Source organism: Mustela nigripes, chromosome 7, assembly GCF_022355385.1.
Source record: "Mustela nigripes isolate SB6536 chromosome 7, MUSNIG.SB6536, whole genome shotgun sequence".
Lineage (NCBI taxonomy): Eukaryota > Metazoa > Chordata > Mammalia > Carnivora > Mustelidae > Mustela > Mustela nigripes.
The window spans coordinates 38,440,061-38,464,003 of NC_081563.1; the positions used below are offsets into that span (position 1 = coordinate 38,440,061).

At 42.2% G+C, this 23,943-nt stretch overlaps 1 pseudogene and 2 gene segments (V, D, J or C); all 3 read right to left on the reverse strand.

Moving 5' to 3' along the window:
* Window positions 1-5,574: 5,574 nt before the first annotated feature.
* On the reverse strand, window positions 5,575-6,362 carry LOC132022331 (immunoglobulin kappa variable 2-29-like). The segment is given in 2 exon segments: window positions 5,575-5,906; window positions 6,277-6,362. Coding segments are annotated over 2 exon segments (381 nt in total).
* A 3,988-nt stretch (window positions 6,363-10,350) lies between these two features.
* Window positions 10,351-11,085, reverse strand: LOC132022190 (immunoglobulin kappa variable 2-29-like). The segment is given in 2 exon segments: window positions 10,351-10,667; window positions 11,037-11,085. Coding segments are annotated over 2 exon segments (366 nt in total).
* A 9,377-nt stretch (window positions 11,086-20,462) lies between these two features.
* LOC132022189 (immunoglobulin kappa variable 2-29-like) lies at window positions 20,463-21,201 on the reverse strand (annotated as a pseudogene).
* Between the last annotated feature and the right edge of the window lie 2,742 nt (window positions 21,202-23,943).

A 23,943-nucleotide genomic window follows, 5' to 3' on the forward strand; every position in this document is an offset into this window, starting at 1 on the left:
GGCATGAACCCTGCGCTGTAGGTGTCATGCCCCCCCACCAAGTTCTGTCTGCTACAACTGTCACACTTACGTAAGGCTTTTTTGTTTGTGTATTTCCATTCTCTTTCTCCCAAGAATCTCTGGTGCCTAGAACATCAAATACAAAATCTCCCCAGGTAATGGATCATGAACAGCATCAGACCCACCCCTCAGGGCCATGTTTCCCTTCTAGCTTCTCATATTTCTCCTGTTGCTTCCCAATGGAAGAAATAGCCAATGTTTCTCTCAGCTTTGTGTTTAATGTGTAATAAATGGATAAACAAATAATATTAGGCATGTATTTTGAAAAATGCCTGAATTAGGAAAGAAAGAACCATATGAATAGCCTAAGCTCCTACCCTAAGAACCTAGAAAATAAAGAGCAAACAAAATCCAAGCAGGCAGAATGAAGGAAATACAAGAATTAGAGTGGAAATCAATGGAATATATATTTTAGCCCCTCAAAACTTAGGATCCTTTTAAAACCAGCATGGGGTAGAGACCTAAATGTATTGTCATGCTAATGAGCGAAGGGCTGTGTATCATTCAGTATCAGAGGGAAAGGTAAATGTTTTAGCTCAGTCTTATAGGTAAGTGGAGGCCGGTTCTCTTCTCTAGAGGGAGCCAGGGTCTGTCATTCGCTGAACATCCTTGCATAAATCTAGGCTCCAGATCACACACTGGGGTTCTAGTTCCCCTACACTTTGGAGGTTCAGAGGTCTTTACAAAGACCTTAATGTATGGATAAGGGCTCAGTTCGGCAGCGGCCAGGGAAAGAGAGGGCACCCTTGTCGGGGTTGGGATTTGCTGATGGAAATTATGTACAGCAGATTCTTACCACAGAGGTAATTCACCTCCCACACTGCCCCTTTCTTTGGTAATGGGGTTGAATTAAGCTGTCTGGACAGGAATGTGTAAGTGATGTCCTGGTGCAGAGGTCCACACAACTCCCAAAAGCCCTGAGAACCTTCCCTCTCCTCTGCCCGCCTAGCTTCTACAGGTGGAAGGACCGCAGGACTCGCTCACCCACCTGCTGCTGATTTGCTTCTTCCTCTGCAACCACAAAACCCTGGGAACTGGATGTGGGTGGGAACTCTTAACTGTCTCACCATCAGAGGCTCTGGAGACCTAAGATGCAGCCCATTACTATTGCCAGCAGGGGGCAACCATCCACTCACACTGTTAGAGACAGCAACAAAAAATCCAGCTGTGTGCCCTGCTGTGCTCCCTTGGATATCCTGAAGGTCTTGGTCTCTGCTTCTGAGTCTGGGAGACCTCACTGTGGCCCTCTGAGGTGCCTGGGCTTGACTGGCTGTAGAAGATGCTTGGCTTTCAGAGGGAAGAGGAGGAACAGGGTCTGGAGAATGAGTTGGTTCTCAGTGGGCTCTGTTTTGGCAGTAGTCTGGGTCATGAAGGGAAAGGTGCAGGTGCGATTCCCCCAGAGCATTACTCTTTTTTGTTTGTTTGTTTTTGCTTGTTTGTTTAAGATTTTTATTTATTTATCTGTCAGAGAGAGCAGAAGTAGGCAGAGAGGCAGGCAGAGGGAGAAGCAAGCTTCCTGCTGCACGGAGAGCCAGACATGGGACTCAATTCTAGGACCTTGGGATCATGACCTGAGCTGAAAGCAGACACTTAACTAACTGAACCACCCAGCTGCCCATCCCCCAATTAGGTCACTCTTAAAACAAAGTTACTTTCTGTATTGCCCCATAAGGCTTTCTTTGCTAATGGGATGAATTAAAACTGTCTGGACAGGAACCCATAAATAATGCCCTGGACCAGATGTACACACACCTCACAAAAGCACTGAGAACCTTCCCTCTCCTATGCCTGTCTAACTTACACAAATGGAAGAACCACAGAGACTTATAAGCCAGGATCTCCTCACTCACACCCTGCTGATTTGTATCTTCCTCTGGAACAAATAATTCAAAAATTTATGTGAAACCAGAAAAGACCCCCAATAGCCAAAGGAATATTGAAAAAGAAAATCAAAGCTGGCGGCATCACAATTCCAGACTTCTAGCTCTATTTCAAAGCTGTCATCATCAAGACAGTAAGGTACTGGCATAAAAACAGACACATAGACCCACGGAACAGAATAGAGAAAGCAGAAATGGACCCTCAACTCTATGGTCAAGTAATCTTCGACAAAGATGAAAGAATACCCAATGAAAAAATGAAAATCTTTTCAACAAATGATGTTGGGAAAATTGGACATCTTCTTGCATAAGAATGAAACTGGACCAGTTTCTTAGACAGTATACAAAAATAGACTCAAAATGGATGAAAGACCTCAGAGTGAGACAAGAATCCATCAAAATCCTAGAGGAGAACACAAGCAGCAACCTCTGTGACCTCGGCCACAGCAACTTCTTGCTGAATGTTTCTCCAAAGGCCAGGGAAACAAAGGCAAAAAAAAGAACTATTGGGACTTCAACAGGATTAAAGATCTTTCTGGTAGAAATAAAGTAGTGGTAGAGATAGAAAAAAGGGAACCTTGACAAAACATTGATAGCCTACATTGCACCATTATTGTATTGTCAGTGTCAGACAACCAGCTCTCCAGAAAATGAAAGTTCAGAAAGAAGAACTATTTATTTACGTATTTATTTATTTGATATTTTTACAGCTTAAGGAATCAAGTTAATGGTATTGTAATAGTACTGTATGGTGACAGATGTGGCCATAGAATAATGTATAAACTTGCTGAATCACTATGTTGTACAGCTGAAATATGATAGCCCTATGTGTCAATGATGCTAAAACAAAGAAAGAGGAAATATTTAAAATCTATGGTCAAATATCTTCCATAGGAGTCCAAAGAAGAAGTTCTTGTTCAGAGTCAGTGTTCCAGGAGCCTTCTGAATTAACCTCCTCCCATGGACACGTGGAACCTACAGGTACACATGGGACAACTCCCACCATGAGATATACAGAAACTAGCCGAGGGACTCCTACACATTTGGTTAAAGAGGTCATACCCACATTGAGACATGTGCACAAAGCTGGGACACATTCTTGCCATAAAGTCCTCCTCCAACAGAACAGTATACCATTGGAAGGGAACTTGTAACTTCTGGCCTCTCCCTGAAGAGCAAAGGGTTTGGACCCAACTTCAAGTTCCCCAACTTGCCTAACTTCCACCTGAGGAACTGGCCCCAAAATACCTCCATCCGGAAGCCAGCGGGGCAGTGCATGGAGACTCCCCAAGAGAACAGTAAACAAAGAAACAGGGAGCAGATGGAACCACCCACCTCCCAGTCTTACTCTCAAAGAAGCCTATTTTCAGATCTTAAAGATTCATGCCTGACAGTCTTCCAATTCAGATCACATCTATGGGCTGACTGCATTCCTCCCTGGAAATAGAAGAAGCCTGTGTTTGCTCTCTGCATTCTCTCTCTGCCCAGCTCCAGGTCCCTGGTGTCTCCCTGGAAAGAGCTTGTGCACTTGTCTGGTGCCCCGGCAGCCCTTGACCACCTGGCTCTGTTGGCCAGCAGGGCTGAAGTTCTCAGACCCCAGGGCTAGAACAAATAGAGACAAATAAGTATTTGCAGAAATAATACTTGTGTGTTAAACTGGCAAAGTAATACTGGCAATAAACTTGAAAATATTACAATAAGCTCACGATAAAGTTCCACACAGATGAACTTACAAGAATAATATTTGTGTATTATAATTTAAAATAATACAACATTTCTGAAAATAAATAAATTGAAAAAATTAAAAAAATAAAATAAAATAATGCAACAAATATGTATAATAGATGGTAAGACTTTATTGGTTTGATATATTGACTGAATATAAGATTTTTCTGGATTGCTTTTCTGCAAGTTCATTTATTATAGCATCAAAATTTGTACTTTTAGCAAATTCAATTTCCATACATAATTGAAAATAACAGTGTCTTTTGGCAAATACAAGACCTCAAATATTTTTCCAAAATTTCTAATTTTGAAAAGGTTTTTACTGATGGAAAAGAAGATAAAACCCTGAGTTTGGAATATTTTATTTATAATGTCGATGTGACGACATTATTATGCCTTCTGATTAATTATTTTAACTATAAATTTTGATATGTCTAGACATGATGAACCATTTCTAAGAAAAAGACTTAACTCTTCCCACAAATTAGTTTTCTGTAAATCTGATTTAATGTTAGATACATACGTATACAATATCTTAATATTTCTTCTGACATTTCTTGCAATATGTAGATATAAAACATGAAACTGACAATAGCTCCATAATTTGCATACACTTCAAAACATCTGTTTATTACCTCCTATCTCTGTCCTTTCAATTACAATTAATCTTAAAATTGTCTTATTAGATTGTTTAGTATGAAGCTTCATATGAAATAATGCTCTTCATCAAATGTGACAATATTTAAATTTACCATTTACTTCTAGGACTGTGGCTATTTAGCTTACATTCCCGTAGCTGTTTTCAAAACCGAGATCCTAAATTCCCTGAAGAATTCTCATCATTCTTTTTTTGACACATCGGTATGCTCTGCTCTGCTCATTGCAAGCGTAGCTGCCGTCTCTCTCCCCACAACACTGCTGCACTGTCATAGTCTATATTCCCTTCCTTGTACCTTCATCCCTGTGACCTGCTCATTCCATAACTGGAAGCCGGTTCCTCCCAATCCCCTTCACACATTCTTCCCCTCCTGCCTGTTCCCTTCCCCTCAAGCAACCACCAGTTTAGTCTCTGTATTCATGGGTCTTTCTGCTTTTGTTTGTTTGTTTGTTTGTTTGTTTTGCTTTCTGTTTTAGATTCTATATATAAATGAAATCATATGATGTTTGCCTTTCTCTCAACTTGCTTCACTTCCCATAATACCCTACTGGTCCATCCATGTTGCCCCATAGGGCTAGATTTCATTCTAATTATGGCTGAGTAAAATTTCATTGTATATATGGACATTGTCTTTACAGGATCAGGAGCTTATATCTGCTATGGGTTTGCAAGTCTGTTTGAAAGCTTGAAGAAAAAGGTTTCCTGATTGTTCTCAGCCATATTTCCTGTGGGGTTAGAGTATAGTGTATAGAATGTTACCTAGAGAGCATAGGACGAGAACAGTTAGTATAATTGGGAAAGAAGAAATTCAGAGAGTGGGAAAATAAGCAATAATAAATTATGAAGGATATCAAATATTATCCTACTGAAAATATCACAAACTTTGTTAGCTCAAAAATGTATGTAATTAGTTGCCACAAAATATATCTCAGGTTTTTGACATTCAGGCTGAGTAACTGTCCCTGACCCATGCACACAAACCAGGAGGGTCAGGGTGAGTTTCAGGGCGGCTTTCCCTTGCAGTTCACTGCTCAGCCCTCAGGATGATCACTTCCCTCCGGAGCTGGTTGTGCCCCGCTGAGGCTGTTGGCACCCAAAGGTCAGGACTCGGTCCAGAGCACTCAGCTGCACGTTACTGCCCTGACTTCCCCACACCTGCCTCTGACACCAGCTCAGAGCCTTTGCTGCACCCGCTCCCTGCTCAGGGAACACACGTGCCCAGGGGAAACCTCGAAACAGAGAGGTTTGTGTTCAGGCCTGAACCACTGTGGGAAGAAAATGTGTACGTTGCCCGCAGTAATAAACTCCCACATCATCAGCCTCCACCCTGCTGATTCTCAGGGTGAAATCTGTCCCTGACCCGCTGCCACTGAACCTGTCTGGGACCCCAGTGAAATGGTTGGAAACCTCATAGATGAGGAGCTGTGGGGACTGGCCTGGCTTCTGCAGGTACCAATCCAAATAGGTATTTCCATTACTGTGTACAAGGCTCTGACTGGCCTTGCAGGAGATGGAGGCCGGTTCTCCAGGGGTGACGGGCAGCAAGAGTGGGGTCTGTGTCAGCACGACCTCCCCATTGGATCCTAAAATAATGAGAGATAAGTACAGGTTGTGGAGAAACATCATAAACCATTATTATGATTTTAAATTTCATGTATATTAGGCTAAATCATATTTTGTGATTGGATTCCTACACTAAATATATCCAAATTCCATGGATAACCCAAGAATTTCAGGGCACAGAGTGGCCACAATTTTTTTTTTTCAGCATCTCACTAAAGAACTGTTCTTTGTTCCTGGCAGTTTCTTCATGGTTTTCACAGATCTCAAAATTAAATACCTCTTGCTGGAGGGCAATCTCACCCCTGGACAGAGCACCCATAGGGAGTAACAGCTCCCAGACAGCTCACCCTCCCCACCCTATCTCCTTCCTCATCCACCCTCTGCTCTTACCTGGGACCCAGAGCATCAGCAGCCCCAGGAACTGAGAAGGCAACCTCATTTTGAGAAGCTGAGCTGCTAAGTCCTAGTAAGTAAACACAAGCTCAGAGCTGACCTTTATGTCAGACTTCCAAGGCAAGGTCCTCCCCAGGGGACAATATGCAAATCCCGTGGTGGGTGTGGCAGAGTGGAAAGAGCCAAAGGCAGGGTGCAGGTCCCTCTCCTGGGAGAGCAGTAACTTAAAGTGGCTTCTGTGTTTGGAGGGAAACTAACAGAGACAAATTATTTTCTGCCTTGGTGGGAGCAGGATCTCCCTGCAATAATCAGGATCTGTGGCAGGACACAGCGCCCATAGCCCTGCCTTCTTAGAAAGCTCCAGAGACCCTGACGATAAAGACATGCATGTCCAGAATCCATTTCTGGAAGGTGAATGGCCATCCTGCCTGGATTCCTGTCAACTAATGACCAGGGAGAAACAGGTCCCACTTGCACTCCAGTTGATTTTCCGGCAATCTCCAGATCTCAGGATGAACTGAGATAGATCGGGAGTCTCTGGGATTTGCTGCTTCCAGGTTAATGGTTTTAGACAATTTAGTAATGATTTAATAAATAAAGATGTCCATCAACAGATGAATGGATCAAGAAGAGGTGGTATATATACACAATGGAATACTATGCAGCCATCAAAAGAAATGAAATCTTGCCATTTGCAACAACATGGATGGAACTAGAGCGTATCATGCTTAGCGAAATAAGTCAAGCAGAGAAAGACAACTATCATATGATCTCCCTGATATGAGGAAGTGGTGATGCAACATGGAGGCTTAAGTGGGTAGGAGAAGAATAAATGAAACAAGATGGGATTGGGAGGGAGACAAACCATAAGTGACTCTTAATCTCACAAAACAAACTGAGGGTTGCCGGGGGGAGGGGGTTTGGGAGAAGGGGGTGGGATTATGGACATTGGGGAGGGTATGTGATTTGGTGTGTGCTGTGAAGTGTGTAAACCTGGTGATTCACAGACCTGTACCCCTGGGGATAAAAATATATGTTTATAAAAAATAAAAAATTTAAAAATAAATAAATAAATAAATAAATAAAAGAATTCATCTCACCCTCGGGTTTCGTGAATTATACTCTATTAGAAGATGAATGTGAGAAGGATCAAAAGAATCTTTTGAGAGGATCAAAAGAATCTCTTACAGGAGGAGAACTCATAGTCCAGCAGAAAAGAGTAGGAGAGAAGACAGAATTTTATGCTTCAAGCAGTGAGTAGGAATGTGGTAACCATTTGTTACAACCTGGTGTATATCCTGTACTCTTTTTCTCAAGAGAGACATAGATAGAGAGGTAGGCAGATAGGGACACACACACCATATGGCATATGTGAGACCCTTCACTAAAATAGGGACATAAACTGATGGTTCTTCATGTGTCAGCTTGACGTTATGTCATATTGAATCATTTGTGAGAATTTTATAGAGTTCAGTTGACCTCAGAACTCAAGTCACCATTCTGCAAACAAAATCCTAGAGAAACTATAGATTACGGTTTGTACTTCTATTAGATCAACTGTAATTTAAATCTGAAGTCATACCGAACTGAAAAATAACTGAATACATACAGTTTCAGGCTTGATTAACAATAAAGCTCAGTCTGAATATCTTCTAGGAAATCTTCCAAGAGTTAGATTTTGTGTAAAATCTAAATGAGCTGTTGTGTAAAAATGGTATCAAAAGCAAAGCCTGATCTCAGCATGGAGACTTGGGTGTGGAAGACAAAACATGGAAGAAGACGAAGTAGAAGAGCCCATGTCCCATAGTTGACCAGCTAGCATTTTATTTGCCCCTTTTGTGATTTTTGCGCTAGCCAGTGCAATCCTGAATCTTACTCTTGAAAATGCCAGCCTTTCGAAGGAATCCTGCTAGTGAATGAATTCAGAAAGATAAGCCAGTGAAAATGAAAAAAGCACGACAAAAACAAATGGAAAATACAAGACAGTATTGTAAATCTTAAGATGAGTTTGAAAAACTATTCATTACAGATGTTAATTAACAATTACATTATCTACCACTGTGTGTCAAGTACACTAAAAAAAAGAATCAGAATAACATTACCCATTATGGTATGTGAAACCTCAATGTATGGGTATATGGCCAGAAATTTTTCATCTGTCATGTTTATTTTCTGTGTATCAGTTGAAATTCTCCCCACCCCAAAGTATTCTTAAGAATGCTTGAATTTTGGGGCGCCTGGGTGTCTCAGTGGGTTAAGCCTTTGCCTTCAGCTCAGGTCATGATCCCAGGGTGCAGGAGTCCATCAAAGTGGAAGCCAGGATGTGAGTTGTGTCCCTTAGGGTGATGCTCTTGCTGCTTCAGTTATGTGAATCCATTATTCTTGGGTCCGGGTGTGTGGGTGGGGAGTGTGATCCTATTGTACGTACTGTAGAACTTGATGTACAAATTTTCTCAAGCCAAACCACTCAAACTCATAGAGCTTTGGCCAAGTTGATGGACAACAGACCTGTATCCTGACTGAGCCCAAATGAGGTTCTTTCTGAGAAAAGATGAGCTTATCCTTGCCCGAGAACTGAGATGAAACCATCCAGCAGAGGGAGCTTCCCCAACAGGTCTGTTGAGTAGCTTCTTGGGACCAGTGACTGAAATGGGTCCCCTTTTCTAAAGAACTGCAAATTATCACCCTCTAGAGAATGATCTCACAGAGAATAATTTTGGTGCCAGGCGGCTCATGTATACACATGAATGTGCTGATCTATGTTGACTGTGAAGGTTATTCTTGTATCAGTTGTAATCCTTGGGAAGGACCCCCAAGCACCCCAGTCTAATGTGGAAAATGAGACAGAAGTTCCCTCTGACCACAGGCCACCTCAAAATCCCTCCATTGTAATGAACTCTTTCCTTTGTGTAGCAATTTGCATCCCCAACCACAAAGTGTCTCCTGTGAGGGATGGAACTTCTGTCCTGAGGATTTCTCATGAAGTCCTATAGCTTTCTCATCAGTTAAAATATCCTTCCACTGCTTAAATGTGAGATAGCTTGATTATTTATTTATGCATTTGCTTTTTCTCTGTTTGATGCACGTGAGAGATGGAGAGGAAAGAAGACTACAGGGGACATGAAAATGTATAATCCTTTTGTCTGCACTGTACATAAGAGAGGTATGAGTTGGGTGCACATTTGCACAATGTTAATGTATCATGTCCATGTTATCTTTATTCATGGGTCAGTTCATGTTTGCGGGCTTTTTATTTGTTTGTTTTGTTTGTAGATTCTACATAAAAATGAAGACATATAGTATTTGTCTTTCTCTGTCTGAATTGTTCTACTTAGCATTATACTTTCTAGGTCCATCCATGTTGTTGCAAATAACAAGATATCATTTCCCTGGTTGAGTAGTATTTCAATATATATATGTATATGCCACCTATTCTTTATAGAATTCGGAGCTTATATTTGCTATGAATTTACAACAACAGTCTATTTGGGTGCTTGACCACCAAACAATTTTACTAATTTTCCTCACGTGTTTTTCTTATGGGGAAATCATGTATAGAATGATATCCAGATCACACTGTTTAACAGAGCTGTTAGTTTAACTGGGAAAGCAGATGTCATAAAGTGGGAAAATAAAAAATAATAAATTCTGAATGATACCATATAGCCTCTTAATGAAAATATAGGAAACATGTTTTGCTGCAAATGGATGTAATTGTGTTTTCAAATAAATGGCTCAGGTTTCTGATGCTCAGGCTGAGTCACCATCCCTGAGCCATACAAAAGGCAGGAGGGTCAGGGTGAGGTTCAGGGCGGTTGTCCCTGGCAACTCACTGCTCAGCCCATAGGTGATCATGTCCCTTCTGGAGCTGGTTGTGCCCCGTTGAGACTGTTGCTGCCCAGGGGCCAGGACTCAGTCCAGAGCACTCAGCTGTATGTCACTGCCCTGACATCCCCAGCACCTGCTTTTGACGCCAGCTCAGAGCCTCTGCTATGCTGGCTCCCTACTCAGGCAACACACATGCCCAGAAGGGACCGCCAAACAGAGAGTTTTGTGTTAGGGCCTGAACCACTATGGAGGAACATGTGTACCTTGCTCACAGTAATAAACTCCCACATCGTCATCCTCCACCTTGCTGATTCTCAGGGTGAAATCTGTCCCTGACCCACTGCCACTGAACCTGTCTGGGACCCCAGATTTATGGATGGAAACCTCATAGATCAGGAGCTGTGGGGACTGGCCTGGTTTCTGCAGGTACCAATACAAATAGGTGTTTCCATCTCTGTGCAGGAGGCTCTGACTGGCCCTGCAGGAGATGGAGGCCAGCTCTCTGGGGGTGATGGACAGGGACAGTGGGGTCTGTGTCAGCATGATATCCATGCTGGATCCTAAAATAATGAGAGATAAGTACAGGTTAATTTGACACCTTATAAGCCATTTTTATGATTTTAAATGTCACTTACATTAGGCTAAATCATATTTTGTGATTTGATTCCTACTCTAAATATATCCAATTCCCATGGATAACCCAAGAACTGCAGAGCACAGAGTAGCCACATATTCTTTTTCAGCATCTCACTAAAACACTGGTTTTGTTCCCTTTAATTTCCTCATAATTTTCACAGATCTCAAAATTAAATTCCCCTCATGGATGGCAATCTCTCCCCTGGACAGATCACATATAGGAAGGAAGAGCACCCAGATAGCTCACCCTCCCCACCCCAATCTCCCATCTCCTCCCCCCTCTATGGTATTACCTGGGACCCAGAGCATCAGCAGCCCCAGGAGCTGAGAAGGGAACCTCATTTTGAGAACCGGACCTGATGAGTCCTAGTAAGTAAACACAAGCTCAGAGCTGACCTTTATGTCAGACTTCCAAGGCAAGGTCCTCCCCAGGGGACAATATGCAAATCTTGTGGTAGGTGTGGCAGAGTGGAAAGAGTCAAAGGCAGGTTGCAGATACCTCTCCTGTGAGTGCAGTAACTTAAAATGGCTTCTGAGTTTGGTGGAAAACTGACAGAGACAAATGCCCTACTGCCTATATGGGAAGCAGGATCTCCCTGTGGTAATTAGGATCTGTGTCAGGACACAGAGCTCATAGCCCCTGAGGATGCAGGCATGTGTGTCCAGAGCCCATTTCTGGCAGGTGAATGGCCATCCCATTTGGATTCCTGTCAACTAATGCCCAGGAGGAAACAGGTCCCATTCTCACTCTAGCTGACTGGCTGGTGATCTCAAAATCCCAGGATGAACTAGAGTCTCTGGGATCTGCTGTTTCCAGGTTAGTGGTTTTAGACAATTTCATAATGGTTTAAAATGAATTAAACTCACCCTGGAACCTTGTGAGTTATCTACTCTTTGAAAAGTTGAAGCTTAGAAGAACGGGACAGGTAGAGAAGAATCTCAAACTTACAGGAGGAGAACTCCTAGCCCTGCAGCAGAGAATAGGAAAGAAGAACAGAATGTTATGCTTCAGACAGTGAATATGAAGTTTGTGGTAACAGTTTGTTACAACCTGGTGTGTATCCTGCCATCTTCTCTCTCTCTTCCCAGAGAGACAGATAGATGGATAGATACATAGACAGACAAGACAAACAGATGATCGACACATACACACTATATGGTGCATATTAGATAAGGTAAACACACACAGAGACACACACCATATCAAAGAAAGAGATTTCTTAAGTCAACCTATTCTAAGAGGATGGGCAGAATAGATAATGTTTCCCATATCCCAGAAAGCAATGTTTCCCCTTCCCATACAGAAGCTTTCTCGTCATGTGAAAGCAGTTTCTGTCAGGGTTCCGGTTCCTTGTTAGTTCTGTGTAAGAATTTTTTTGTTCTCACTTGGATTTTATGTTCAGAATCCGCAGCTCTGAGTCTGTGGTTTACAATGAGATTCTGTAGGTGAGAATAGCAGGACTGGGATAAAACTTCTAATAATTTGAGGTCACCTGTACCTATGACAGACATTTCCTGGGGCCTCAGGTGAACCAGTCACTATGGTCAGAGCTGATTGGGGCATCAGTTTACCAAACATCCTTCATTAAAGTCAGGACATAACCTGACGATTCTGCCTGTGTCAGCCTGTTGTAGGTGTTAGTCAATTGTTGGTGAGATTTCTGTCAACCTCAAAGTAACTGACAACTCAAGTCACTGTTGTGCAAACAAAATCCTGGAGAAACTGAAGGAATAGAATTTGTAGTTGTTCTGTTAGATCTCAGGTAAATCAAATCCAAGGTCACACTGAATTGAAGAGTTACTGAATACATGCAAGTCCAGGCAAGATTACACAACAAATCTCGGTCTGAATATCTTCTAAGAAATCCTCCTAGAGTGTGATTTTTGTACCATAGAGGGAAGAATTATTATGTAACAATGGTAGTGTTAGTAAACCCTGAACTCTGTGGAAGGACTTGGGTGCTGATGACAAGTTGGGATAGAAGTAGGACTAATAGCCCATGTCTGATATGTTACTAGTTGTCATTTTATTTACTCTTTTGTGTGTTTTTTCCCTTTATATTTTCATAGATTGCTAGCCAGTGCAATCCTGACTCTTATTTTGAAGATGCCAGCCCTCCTAACAAATCCTGCTGGTGAGTGATTCAGAAAGTTAAACCACTGGAAATGAAAAAAATCAGGGAATACACAAAAAGAAAAATATATGATAATATTTTAAATCTTAAGATGAGTTTGAAAACTATTCATTTCACATGTTAAATTAAGAATCACAATATCTAACAGTGTGTGTCAAATATACTAAATAAAATCAGAATCACTTAACCCATTATCATGTGTGATACCTGAATGTGTGGAAATTTGGCTGAAAATTATTCATCTGTTATGTTTATTTACTGTGTATAAGTTTTGAAATCTTTGATTTCAAAAATACTAACATTTCATACAAAACATGAAAACTTTAAAAGTCTTCTTTTATGTTTGATTGTTTATCTCATAATTTCTTGCCCCGAAATACCTAAAAAATGCAAAACCTTCTAAAAGTTCTTTCTTGAAAGTTAAAGGCTTTGAAATTTTCCTCTTCTACCTGTAGACTGAAGAAAGACTGTTCCTAATTTTCAGAGGAGTCATTATCTCCTGTGTATATAGGAACATTGTTGTACCCTGGACAGTAAAAGTGACTTCATCACCATTGGTCATTGTACCCCACACAAAAATCATCAGCCTCTGTAAGAAGAACCTCCATGAGGTCCAGGTGGGGAACAGGACTCTAGCAGTCTCTAATCTTGACCACCATCACCTCAACCAGCAAGGACTTACACAGGTGGGTTTCGTTTCACTTTTGTCTCTTTGCCAGGGAACGTCCCTTTGAAACCCATAAAACTGGAAACCAGTGTGTCATTTGTGTCCCTTGGGATGATTCTGTTGCTGCTATGATTACGTGAGTCCATTATTCTGGGGTCAGAGTGTGTGGGTGGGGAGTGTGATGCTGTTATATGTTCTGTAGGTCTTGATCTATACATTTTCTCAAGCCAAACAGCACAAACTTATAATGCTTTGGTGACTAGCCCATTGGAAGTGTCATCATCTAATGGGAGTGAAGAAGGGACCTCTGTCTCTAACCAACCGTAGACATGGGGTTCCATTATTCCTTCCTCAGGTGTGACTAGTTTGTTAAAGCAGCTCACATCACTTCGAGATACACCTACTTATGATTCCCAAGTTATGAAAAAATATGGTAAAGGTCCAGAGGAAGAGCTAGATGGAGTGATACACAGCAGGGACTGGGAAGATCCTGAATGCAGCAGCTTCTGTCCCCATGGTGCTGGGATGTGTCACCCACCCAATGTGGATGTGTTCATCAACCTGGGAGCTCTCTGTACCTTGCTCTATTGAGATCTTATGGAGCGTGTGCCAACAAAAGAAGTAGGCTTTGTTTATATTCAAACAATCAGCTTCACACTTCTTCATTCAGGCTTTACACTCTAATGTCTTTGTGATAAGGAATAATGGCAGAATATTGAAATCTTATATTTTGGCACCTCTTTAAATACATTTCTGGTGTGCAGTATTCTCATGCCTCTAGGATTTTCCCAGCCTTGCTTCTAGGATGGCTCCAGCCTCATTTGCAGCCACTAGAATGGTTCAGGGAAGGACCATCCTGTCCGTGTCCCAGTCAGCTTGGCCGAGGTTGTCACTGTGCAGGAAACGACTACATGTGTCTTCAAGCATATCCATTCCTCTGGCTAACATGGAAGAAGGAGGAGGAACACGCCTGTGTCTGGACCATGCAGTTTCTGCTCTAAGTGAATCTGCTTTGGTCCTCATCTTGCTGAGCGGCTCTTCATGCATCCCAGCCAGAGTAGACTGGTGAGGTGGGGCAGGTCGGGTCTCAGAGCAAGTTGGGATCTCTGTCTCTACTGTTGTACTTTCTGCTGCTCTGTGCCCCACCTGAGAAGAGGAAGATGGAAGGAAGTGATTCTCCGAATGTCCTTGCCATGGAAACTGGGATTGGGAGTCACAGAGGGTCTCATGACGTTAGACATTGCCTGAGAGAATTGTTCTTCAGGAAACTGATCCTTCATCCCAAAGTACCTCCTCTGAACATCCAAATACAAGCACACATTCATGTGGATTAAATTAAGTCTTGTATTTGTGTTGAGTTTTGCTGGCTAATGCAATCTCAGATTGTCCAAATAGAAAATTGAATTTTATTAATGGAGACAGACATAGAGAAAACATTTTTCAAGGATTAATTACAAATAAATTTTAAGCTGAATGTACATATGAGAGGACATGCATTATTACCTACCAGGGGCCATGCACCATCCAGACCCAAGGATAATAAAACTTTGCTAAGAGAAACTAAAAGAGACCTGAATAAATGGAGAAATATTACATTTTCATGCATCTGAAGACTCAATATGTCTATCTCAGCACATTGATCCTTAGTTTCAATGTGCTTCCAATAAAACCCAGTTACTTTTTTTGCACATTGTAAAATGTATGGGGAATTCTGAGCTAAAAAGAATAAGACAATTCTGAAAAGCAAAAACATTGAGAGAATACCCCATTGACTATTAAGACTTATTTAAATACACATAGGGCTCCTGGGTGGCTCAGTTGGTTAAGCATCTGCCTTTTTGCTCAGGTCCTGGGAAGGAGAATTGGGACTGGCTCTCTGCTCAGTGGGGAGTCTGCTTCTCCCTCTCCCTCTGCCCCTCCCCTGCCAGCTCATGTTCACTCATTCTCAAATCAATAAATGAATTCTCTTTTTGAAAAGACGTATTTATAGTCACAGTGATTAGGGCACTGTAGTATGCAACAAAGATAGAAGAGAGACCAGGGGAATGAAACATAGTCCAGGAACAGACATATATCTATGAGGACACTTAATTTGTGACACGTGACTCCTAGGACAATTAACAAAGGAATGTTCTTTCTAATGTAGTGGGATGGTTCAAGTGGACCTTCATACTGAAAGAGAAATGAAATCTGATCCCCTACTCTGTATCATGTCCAAGAACCCAATCCAGCTAGATTATAGAACTAAAGTACAGTGACAAAGCTGAGAAAAAAAAGTAGTAATATATTCATCAATTTGAGGTATGAAATGGCTTTTCAGATAAGACATGAAGGGTACTCCATATGAAAGATTGGTAATTTGGGCAGCATCAAAATTATCACAGGTTTCAAAACTACCACTCAGATAAAGCACAGAGAGGATAAAGATGTTTGCAAATACCGTAATTGAAGCATCCATTCCATTCTAGATCAGTAACTGGTTGTTTCCAGTTTGGAATTGTCATAAGCAATGCTGTCATGACATTCCTTGAGCATGTATACTCTCAATTCTGCTGGGTATATCAGAGTAAAAAGGTACTGAACTGGTATGTCCATGGGGGGTAGGCATGGAATTGACAGGGAAGGAGACTGAGGGAGATTTTGGGATGCTAGAGACATTCTCTGTCTTGACCCGTTTTTAGTTGTACTATTTTTTTTTTAATGAATGTAGTTAAAAAAATGAATAGAAATTACGGAGTCAAAATAACAGATACTTCTGTCTACTTCCTTTAGAACCACTGGCATGTTGAGTAATGTGAACTCTGAGAACCCATGATTTATCATCTCTAGAAGATTATTGTGAGATGAATTGTGGTAGATGAATGAGTCCTTCGCAAGATATTCGATACATAGTAAGTCCTCAAGATTTCACTCGATGGCAGCTGACAGTGTAGTTGTTGATGTTTATTAGTTTTATTAGTGGTAGTAGCATGACAGTAGTAGTGCCTGCAGTATCAGTACTAACATTCATAGTACTAGTATTTGCAATACTAGTATTAGTCATAGCAGTATTAGTAGTATTAGTAGTGTTTGCTTGGATGTGGGTTCCCTTTTTTTGCCTACTTCACAGAGTGTTTATCAGAGATAGGATTCAAGGTCCATCCCATGGATGAATTCCTTTGCAGGCCTGCAAGAGAAATTTCATTTTTAGAATTCCTGAGGTTTGGGATTTGTGTCACCAGGAAAGGAAGCTTTCAAAGGTCAAAGTCCTTTGATTGTTGAGACCTGCAAGCCCTTCCCCAAACCAGCTCTTGCCAGGATGATCAGATCCAGAGCAGAACGTGGCTGCTGGAACCACAGTGAGCACAGCCCACTGCTCCCCTCACCATCACAACCCACCCTGGGGACAGTTTCTGCTCGGGTCTATGGCATAGTGGGAGGAAGGATATAATCCTGCTGGCAGTAATAACTGGCAGCATCCTCAGCCTCTACTGCGCTGATTTTGAGGATGGATTCTCTGTCCCACTGAATCACTTAACCGACTGAGCCACCCAAGCATCCAACCTGTATCCATTTTTGTGGGAGGTTAGTGAAAACAAATGCTGTGAAGATGTCTTAGGGATGCTCTTGGGAGTTTTTGTGCCCCAGGCAGCTGTGTGTTTCCCAGTGTCCCACAGCAGGAGTGAGCCACGAGGGTCTGTCTTTAGCCTCTGACAAAGGGCCATGAACTTCACATCCTGTGGATCAGTTCTCCCTTCCTGCTCCTCTTGGACTCTGGGACATTTCTCTTTTATTTCCTCATTCTCTTTTCTTCACCCTCCCTCACCTTCCCACTCTGAACCTTCCTATGATGAAGTCTTTGAGCTCTCCTATTCAGAATCTCCCACGTGGAAGGTAGTGTCCCTCTCGCTTTTTCCTTTCATGGGCCCTGTTTTGCAGCCTTCCTGGACAGTGTCCTGGGTATTCATTTCTGCACCAGCTCCTTTCCTACTCCCTTCTCTCTCTTCTCCATTTTTCCCAGGCTTACTCATTCTCACAAATGTTATTTTCCCATTCTTTTTTATTAAGATTATATTTATTTATTTCTGGGGAGGAGTGGCCCAGGGAGATGGCAAAACTCTTAGGTAGATACCCTGTTGAGTGGGGAACCTGACACCCGTTCCATCTCACATACCTGAGATCATGACCTGAGCCGAAACCAAGAGTCGAACGCTCAACAGACTGAGCCACCCAGGTGCTTTGATTCACCTCAATTTTCAACCCTGTCATTTTAGGAACATGGGATACTGTGCCTCAGCACATTTTTTCACCGCTCATTACCTTTTACTTAAAGTCATCCCTTGGGCATTCAGATCTAATCTTGTGACTGAAAGAAATCACAACTCTAAGTGTGACATAACTTGACTCCCTTGGAAAACATTTCAAGATCATGTCCAATTCTGTGTGAAAATGGAGAAATTCTGAGCATCTTAGTATTATTTCCTCACCTCCTTCTAAAATACATGGGTTGATGTACTATAGTGTTGGGAAAGATCGCAGCAAACCTGCTCAGTGTGGTGAAACGCATTTGCCTACAAAACAGCTTCTCTTAATAATTAGAAACCTACTTCAAGGATTGCTATTAAGGGGTCCATTTCTTTCATTCAAGGTATGTTTTATGAGGGCTTCCTCTGTGTACAGAGCAAATACATCTCCTTTCGCCCCAGCTGGGAGAGCCAGGCGATAATCAACGGCATCAGTAAACATTTACTGTGTTCTGTTGGAGGAGCTATAAAGAAAAGTAAAGGAAGGAAGGGAATAAAAACTTGCTGAGTAAGAGTGTGCAGAAACTTAAAATCAGATCATGTATTAGTTAGCTATTGCCATGTGATAAATCACCCACAAAATACAGTGGCTTAAAATGGTAGCTTGTTCATGGCTGTCATGTTTATTGGTTGGCTGCACAGTTCAGTTAATATGGGCCCAGGCTTGATTGATCTTGGTTGATCTTGGCTGGCTTGCTCGTGTGCTTAAAGTTGGCTGAACCAGGAAGGTCAACAAATGCTCCTGATGTAGAGAGGCTCACATTTCTTTCCTCTCTTTTACATTTCTGTTGAGGGGGTTGCTGACCATCTTGACCTAGGAAATAGGAAATAACATACTTGCCTTTAAGTGAGGATGAAGGAGGAGCTGTTAGAACCTGAAGAAGGAAAGAGAAAGAGTGAAGACTGATGAGACCAGGGAAGTGAAGTATGATTGTGGGGCAGGGTGAAGGGCCTCAGGAGGTGGGTTGTCATGAATCAAAGTTGGAGAGTCAGGATTGCTGTGTGTTTTCCTTCAGCAGGTATGTGGAGGGTTGGGACTTTGTACCTGAAATGAAACAATAGAAGGTTGAGGAAGATCTGGCATATAGGGAGTTCTTATAAAGAAGGATCATGGAATTTCAGATGAGGAAAGAGGGAAATGAAACTATGAAGAGCTTAGAGACAAGAAAATATATAAAGGTCAATAGATTAACTAAAAGCTAATTTTCAGAAAACAGGAAAATTATGACTGCATCGAGAGATAATAATGATGAACACGTATTGAATTATTTTACTCTATGCTGTGAGGGAACTGGGAAGATGTAAGTGGGTCAAAGGAAAAGTCAAAACACACAGGTATATTTGGAGTAAAAGAATGAACTGCTGAGAGAGGCAAGCTAGTTCTCCAAGGTGAGGTAAGACATCAGTTAAGTCACTACCAGACAGTACAGAATCATCCATTTATCAGTTACCAACAGTTTATAATGAGTTGCAAGATAGCTCAAAGATAATGACCAGGGTTGGACCCTGATAACCTGGAAAGGTATGCTACAGAGATGCCAAATTTTCCACGGAAACACAACATACATTTTTCCTATAGATTTCAGGTCTTTCTATGATGAAAGCCAGAAATTATTGGCGGTGGCATACCCAGTGGATTGAGCTTCAGAGTTCTTAGAATGGATCAAGGATAAGATACTCAAGTATTTAAAAAAATATATATTTATTTGAGAGAGAGAGGGAGAACACCTGAGGGCATGAGCAGGGGAGTGGCAAAGGGAAAAGGAGAAGCAGACTCCCCACTGAGCAGGGCTCCATCCCAGTACCCCAGGATCATGGCCTGAGCTGAAGGCATAGACTCAACCCACTGAGCCACCCAGGCGCGCCTGAGATGCTCAGCATTGTAATGATGGAGAACTTGTCATGATTTTTTGATGGCGCACCTAAGGCATGGCCATGAGCGTGACTGATCAAGATTGGGTGGGGAAGAGATGATTGGAGGAGGGTCAGCCAAACAAATAAGAGAGCAGGTAATGGAAGGGTCATATACTGAATACACTGAAACCACCCCACCAGGAATTGTGATGGGCTGAGAGAGGCTGTAGGAGGCAGATACTAAGATATTCCAGAAACCAGGAGAGACTTTGGGGCTGGTGTTTGTCTGCAATAAGGAGTGATCCTAGAGTGGTGCAGTCTACCTATCTTGGTTTCAAACACCATTCTTCCACTTTCTAGGCAGGCCTAGAAGTTTATAAGAGACAGAAGGGGGCAACAGAAGGTCCCTGAGCAGGCTGTCACGGAAAAACAGAAGCTCAGGGCACTTTTAGAAGTGAGGCAGGCTATTGCCCATCTCTGTGGTTCTGAGGGTGAGAGTTGAGGGAGAAGGCGTCCAGGTGGTGAGTCCTTTTTCTTTCCCATCTTCCATATTTTTTGTTTGCCCACAGACTGATCATGTTCCTTCTGGAGCTGGTTGTGCCCTGCTGAGGCTGTTGTTTCCAAGGGGACAGGATTCTGTCTAGAGCATTCCCCTGCATGTTACTGCCCTGAGTTCCTCAGCACCTGCCTTTGACACCAGCTCAGAGCCTCTGCTGTGCCCATTCCCCGCTCAGGCAACACACATGCACAGCGGGGACGACAAAACAAAGAGGTTTATGTTCAGGCTTGAACCACTATGGGAGGCTCATGTGTACCTTGCTCGCAGTAGTAAACTCCCACATCATCAGCCTCCACCCTGCTGATGGTCAGGGTGAAATCTGTCCCTGACCCGCTGCCCCTGAACCTGTCTGGGACTCCAGTGAAATTGGTGGAAACCTTGTAGATCAGGCCCTGTGGAGACTGGCCTGGCTTCTACAGGAACCAGCTCAAATAGATGTTTCCATTACTATGTAGGAGGCTCTGACTGGCCCTATAGGAGATGGAGGCCAGCTCTTCGGGGTGACTGACAGAGTGGAGTCTGTCAGCATGACCTCTCCACTGGATCCTACAACAATGAGAGATAAGTACAGGTTATGGAGAAACATTATGAGCCATTATTATGAATTTGAATTTCATTTATATTAGGCTAAATCATATTTTGTGATTGGATTCCTACTGTAAATATATCCAGTTTCCATGGATAACCCAAAAATTGCAGAGCACAGATTGGCCACAGTTTGTTTTTTCCCACTATCTCATTAAAGCACCGCTCTTTGTTCCCTTTTATTTCTCATTATTTTCACAGATTTCAAAATTAAATTCCCCTCTTGGAGCACAATCTCACCCCTAGACAGAACACACATAGGGAGTAACAGCACTTAGCTCACCCTCCCCACTGCAATCTCCAATCTCATTCCCCTCTGCTCTTACCTGGTACCCAGAGCATCAGAAGCCCCAGGAGCTGAGAAAGGAACCTCATTCTGAGAAGCTGAACTGTTGAGTCCTAGAGTGCAATTTTGTACCATAGTTGCAAGAATTATTATGTAATAATGGTAGTGTTAGTAAACCCTGAACTCTATGGAGGGACGTGGGTGCTGATGACAAGTTGTGATAGAACTAGGACTAGTAGCCCATGTCCTATATGCTACTAGTTGTCATTTTATTTACTCTTTCATGTGTTTTCTCCCTTGGTCTTTTCTTTGCTTGCTAGCCAAGCAATCTTGAATCATACTCTTGAAAATGCTGGCCCTCCTAACGAATCCTGCTGGTGAATAATTTAGGAAGTTAAACCACTGGAAATGAATACAATCAGGAAAAAAACAAATAGGTCAATATAAGATAATATCATAAATCTTAAGATGAGTTTGAAAACTATTCATTACACATGTTAACTTAGGAATCACAATATCTAACACTGTGTGTCAAATACACTAAGGAAATCAGAATCACATTACCCATTACCATATGTGAAACCTCAATGTGTGGAAATTTGGCTGAAAATTATTCATCCACCATGTTTATTTACTGTATATCAGTTTTGAAATTATTTTTTGTACAATGTTCTCCTATGAATGCTTGAACTTCAAAAATATTACTACTTTCTACAAAACTTAACATGAAAACTTTAAAAGTCTCCTTTTGTGTTTGGTTGTTCATCTCAAAATTTCTTGCCATGGAATACCTAAAAAATGTAAAAACCTTCTACAGCTTCTTTCTTGATAGAGAAGACTTTGAAATTTTCCTCTGCTTCCTGTAGACTAAGAAAGACTATTCCTAATTCCTAAGAGGAATCTTTATCTCCTGTGTATGTAGGGAATTAATTGTCCCCTGTACAATAAAAGTGATTTCATCAATGTTGGTCACTGTACACCACACAAAAATCATCGGCATCTGTAAGGGTTGTAAGGAGACCCTCCATGAGGTCCACGTGGGGAACAGGGCTCTAGGAGTCTCTAATCTTGACCAGTGTCACCTCAAGGAGCAAGGACTTACACAGGGGGGTTTCATTGCACTTTCATCTCTTTGCCAGGGGACGTCCCTCTGGAAACTATAAAACTGGAAGCCAGTGTGTCATTTGTGTCCCTTGGAACAATTCTCCTGCTGCTTTGTTTATGTGAGTCCATTATTCTGGGGTCAGGGTGTGTGCGTGGAGAGTGTGAGGCTGTTATACATTCTGTAGGATTTGATCTATACATTTTCCCAGCCAAACAACACAAACTTAAAATGCTTTGGTGAAGTTGAGAGACAACAGTCCTGTATCCTGCCCAAGCCCAAATGGAAGTTCTTTCTGCTAGCCAGCAGAGGGAGTGCCCCCAACAGGAGGTCTGTTGGGTAGATTCTTGGGACCTGTGACTGAAATGTGTCCCCTTTTCTAAATAACTGCAAATACTCACCCACTGGAGGATGAACGCACAGAGAATAGTTTTGGCTCCAGGCAGCTCACATATATATGTGATTGTGTTGATCTTCTGACTTTATAAGTTATTTCTGAACCATGTGAAGCAGGTGATTTATGAGATTCAGTGATCTAGATATTTCAAAGCCCTGACTCCATATATGTAATCTGAATTCCTTCCCAATATCGTCATTTCTCTTCTTTGTTCTTTTGGAAGAAGTAAATAACTAAATGACTTTTGTAGGACCGAGATTCATGTGAATCCTTTGAAGAAATGGGAGCAATGTCTTATGTTGGCTGTGAAGGTTATTCTTGTATCGATGTTAATCCTTGGTGAGGGCCCCCAGTCCCCACACTCTAATCAGGGAAAGTGAGACAGAAGTTCCCTTTCACCACAGGCCACTTCATAATCCCTCTATTTAATAAACACTTAACTCTTTGTAGCAATTTGCATCCCCAACCCCAAATTGTCTCCTGTGAGGAATGGAACTTCTGTCCTGAGGAGTTCTCATGGACTCCTACAGCTTTCTTGTAAGTTAACAAATACTCTTCCACTGCTTTAATTTGAGATGGACTGTTTGTTTGTTGTGTGTTTGCTTTGTCCCTGTGGAAGGTTTGCTTCCTTGTTTCCTATGCCAGAGCTCTGCTTTCCCCCATTTGTCCTTCTAATAGAGAGCTCTCTCATCACGGCAAGAGGACACCTTCTGAGCTAAAGCCCTAAGCCCCCTGTTCTTTAGGGAAAATAAGGAAGCCAGATTTTCTCAATATATCTATGGCAAAATCTTTCCTTTGAGACCTGGCCTTCCCCTGAGTCAATGTGCTTGAGAGTAGACACTGACTTAGGTCCAGGAACTGAGTCAGAAGCTGTGACTTTAGGCTTCAGCAACCCTGAGCTAGTTTTCCAGTTAGAGAGACAACATACTCTGAGGGTCAGCACAATGACTTAATTTCTCATAACATGTGCTCAATTATCTACTGCCACATTCTCTCTTTCTGACATCATTCTGCCCCTGTGTATTTTGGAAAGTGGACAGCTTCTGCCTATGCAGGTTATTCTGACCATGTGTTCTGTGCTGCTTTCTGATGTCACTGTTCACAGGCATTGTTCCTTGGAGAGCAGACTCACATAGAGTATAACATGTGCGACATGGTTGGGGAATGTTCCTGACATTACCGCCTCCAGAAAGAGAAGGCAGGATTAGTCAGATGCAGAGTGGAACTTAGATCCCTGGGGGGTACAGCCCTGTGGTCGCTCTCCAGAGTGGACCTGACCAGGACACATGGGTAAGATCCTTACCCAGGGTATCATTGCTTCCTCTCCTGCTG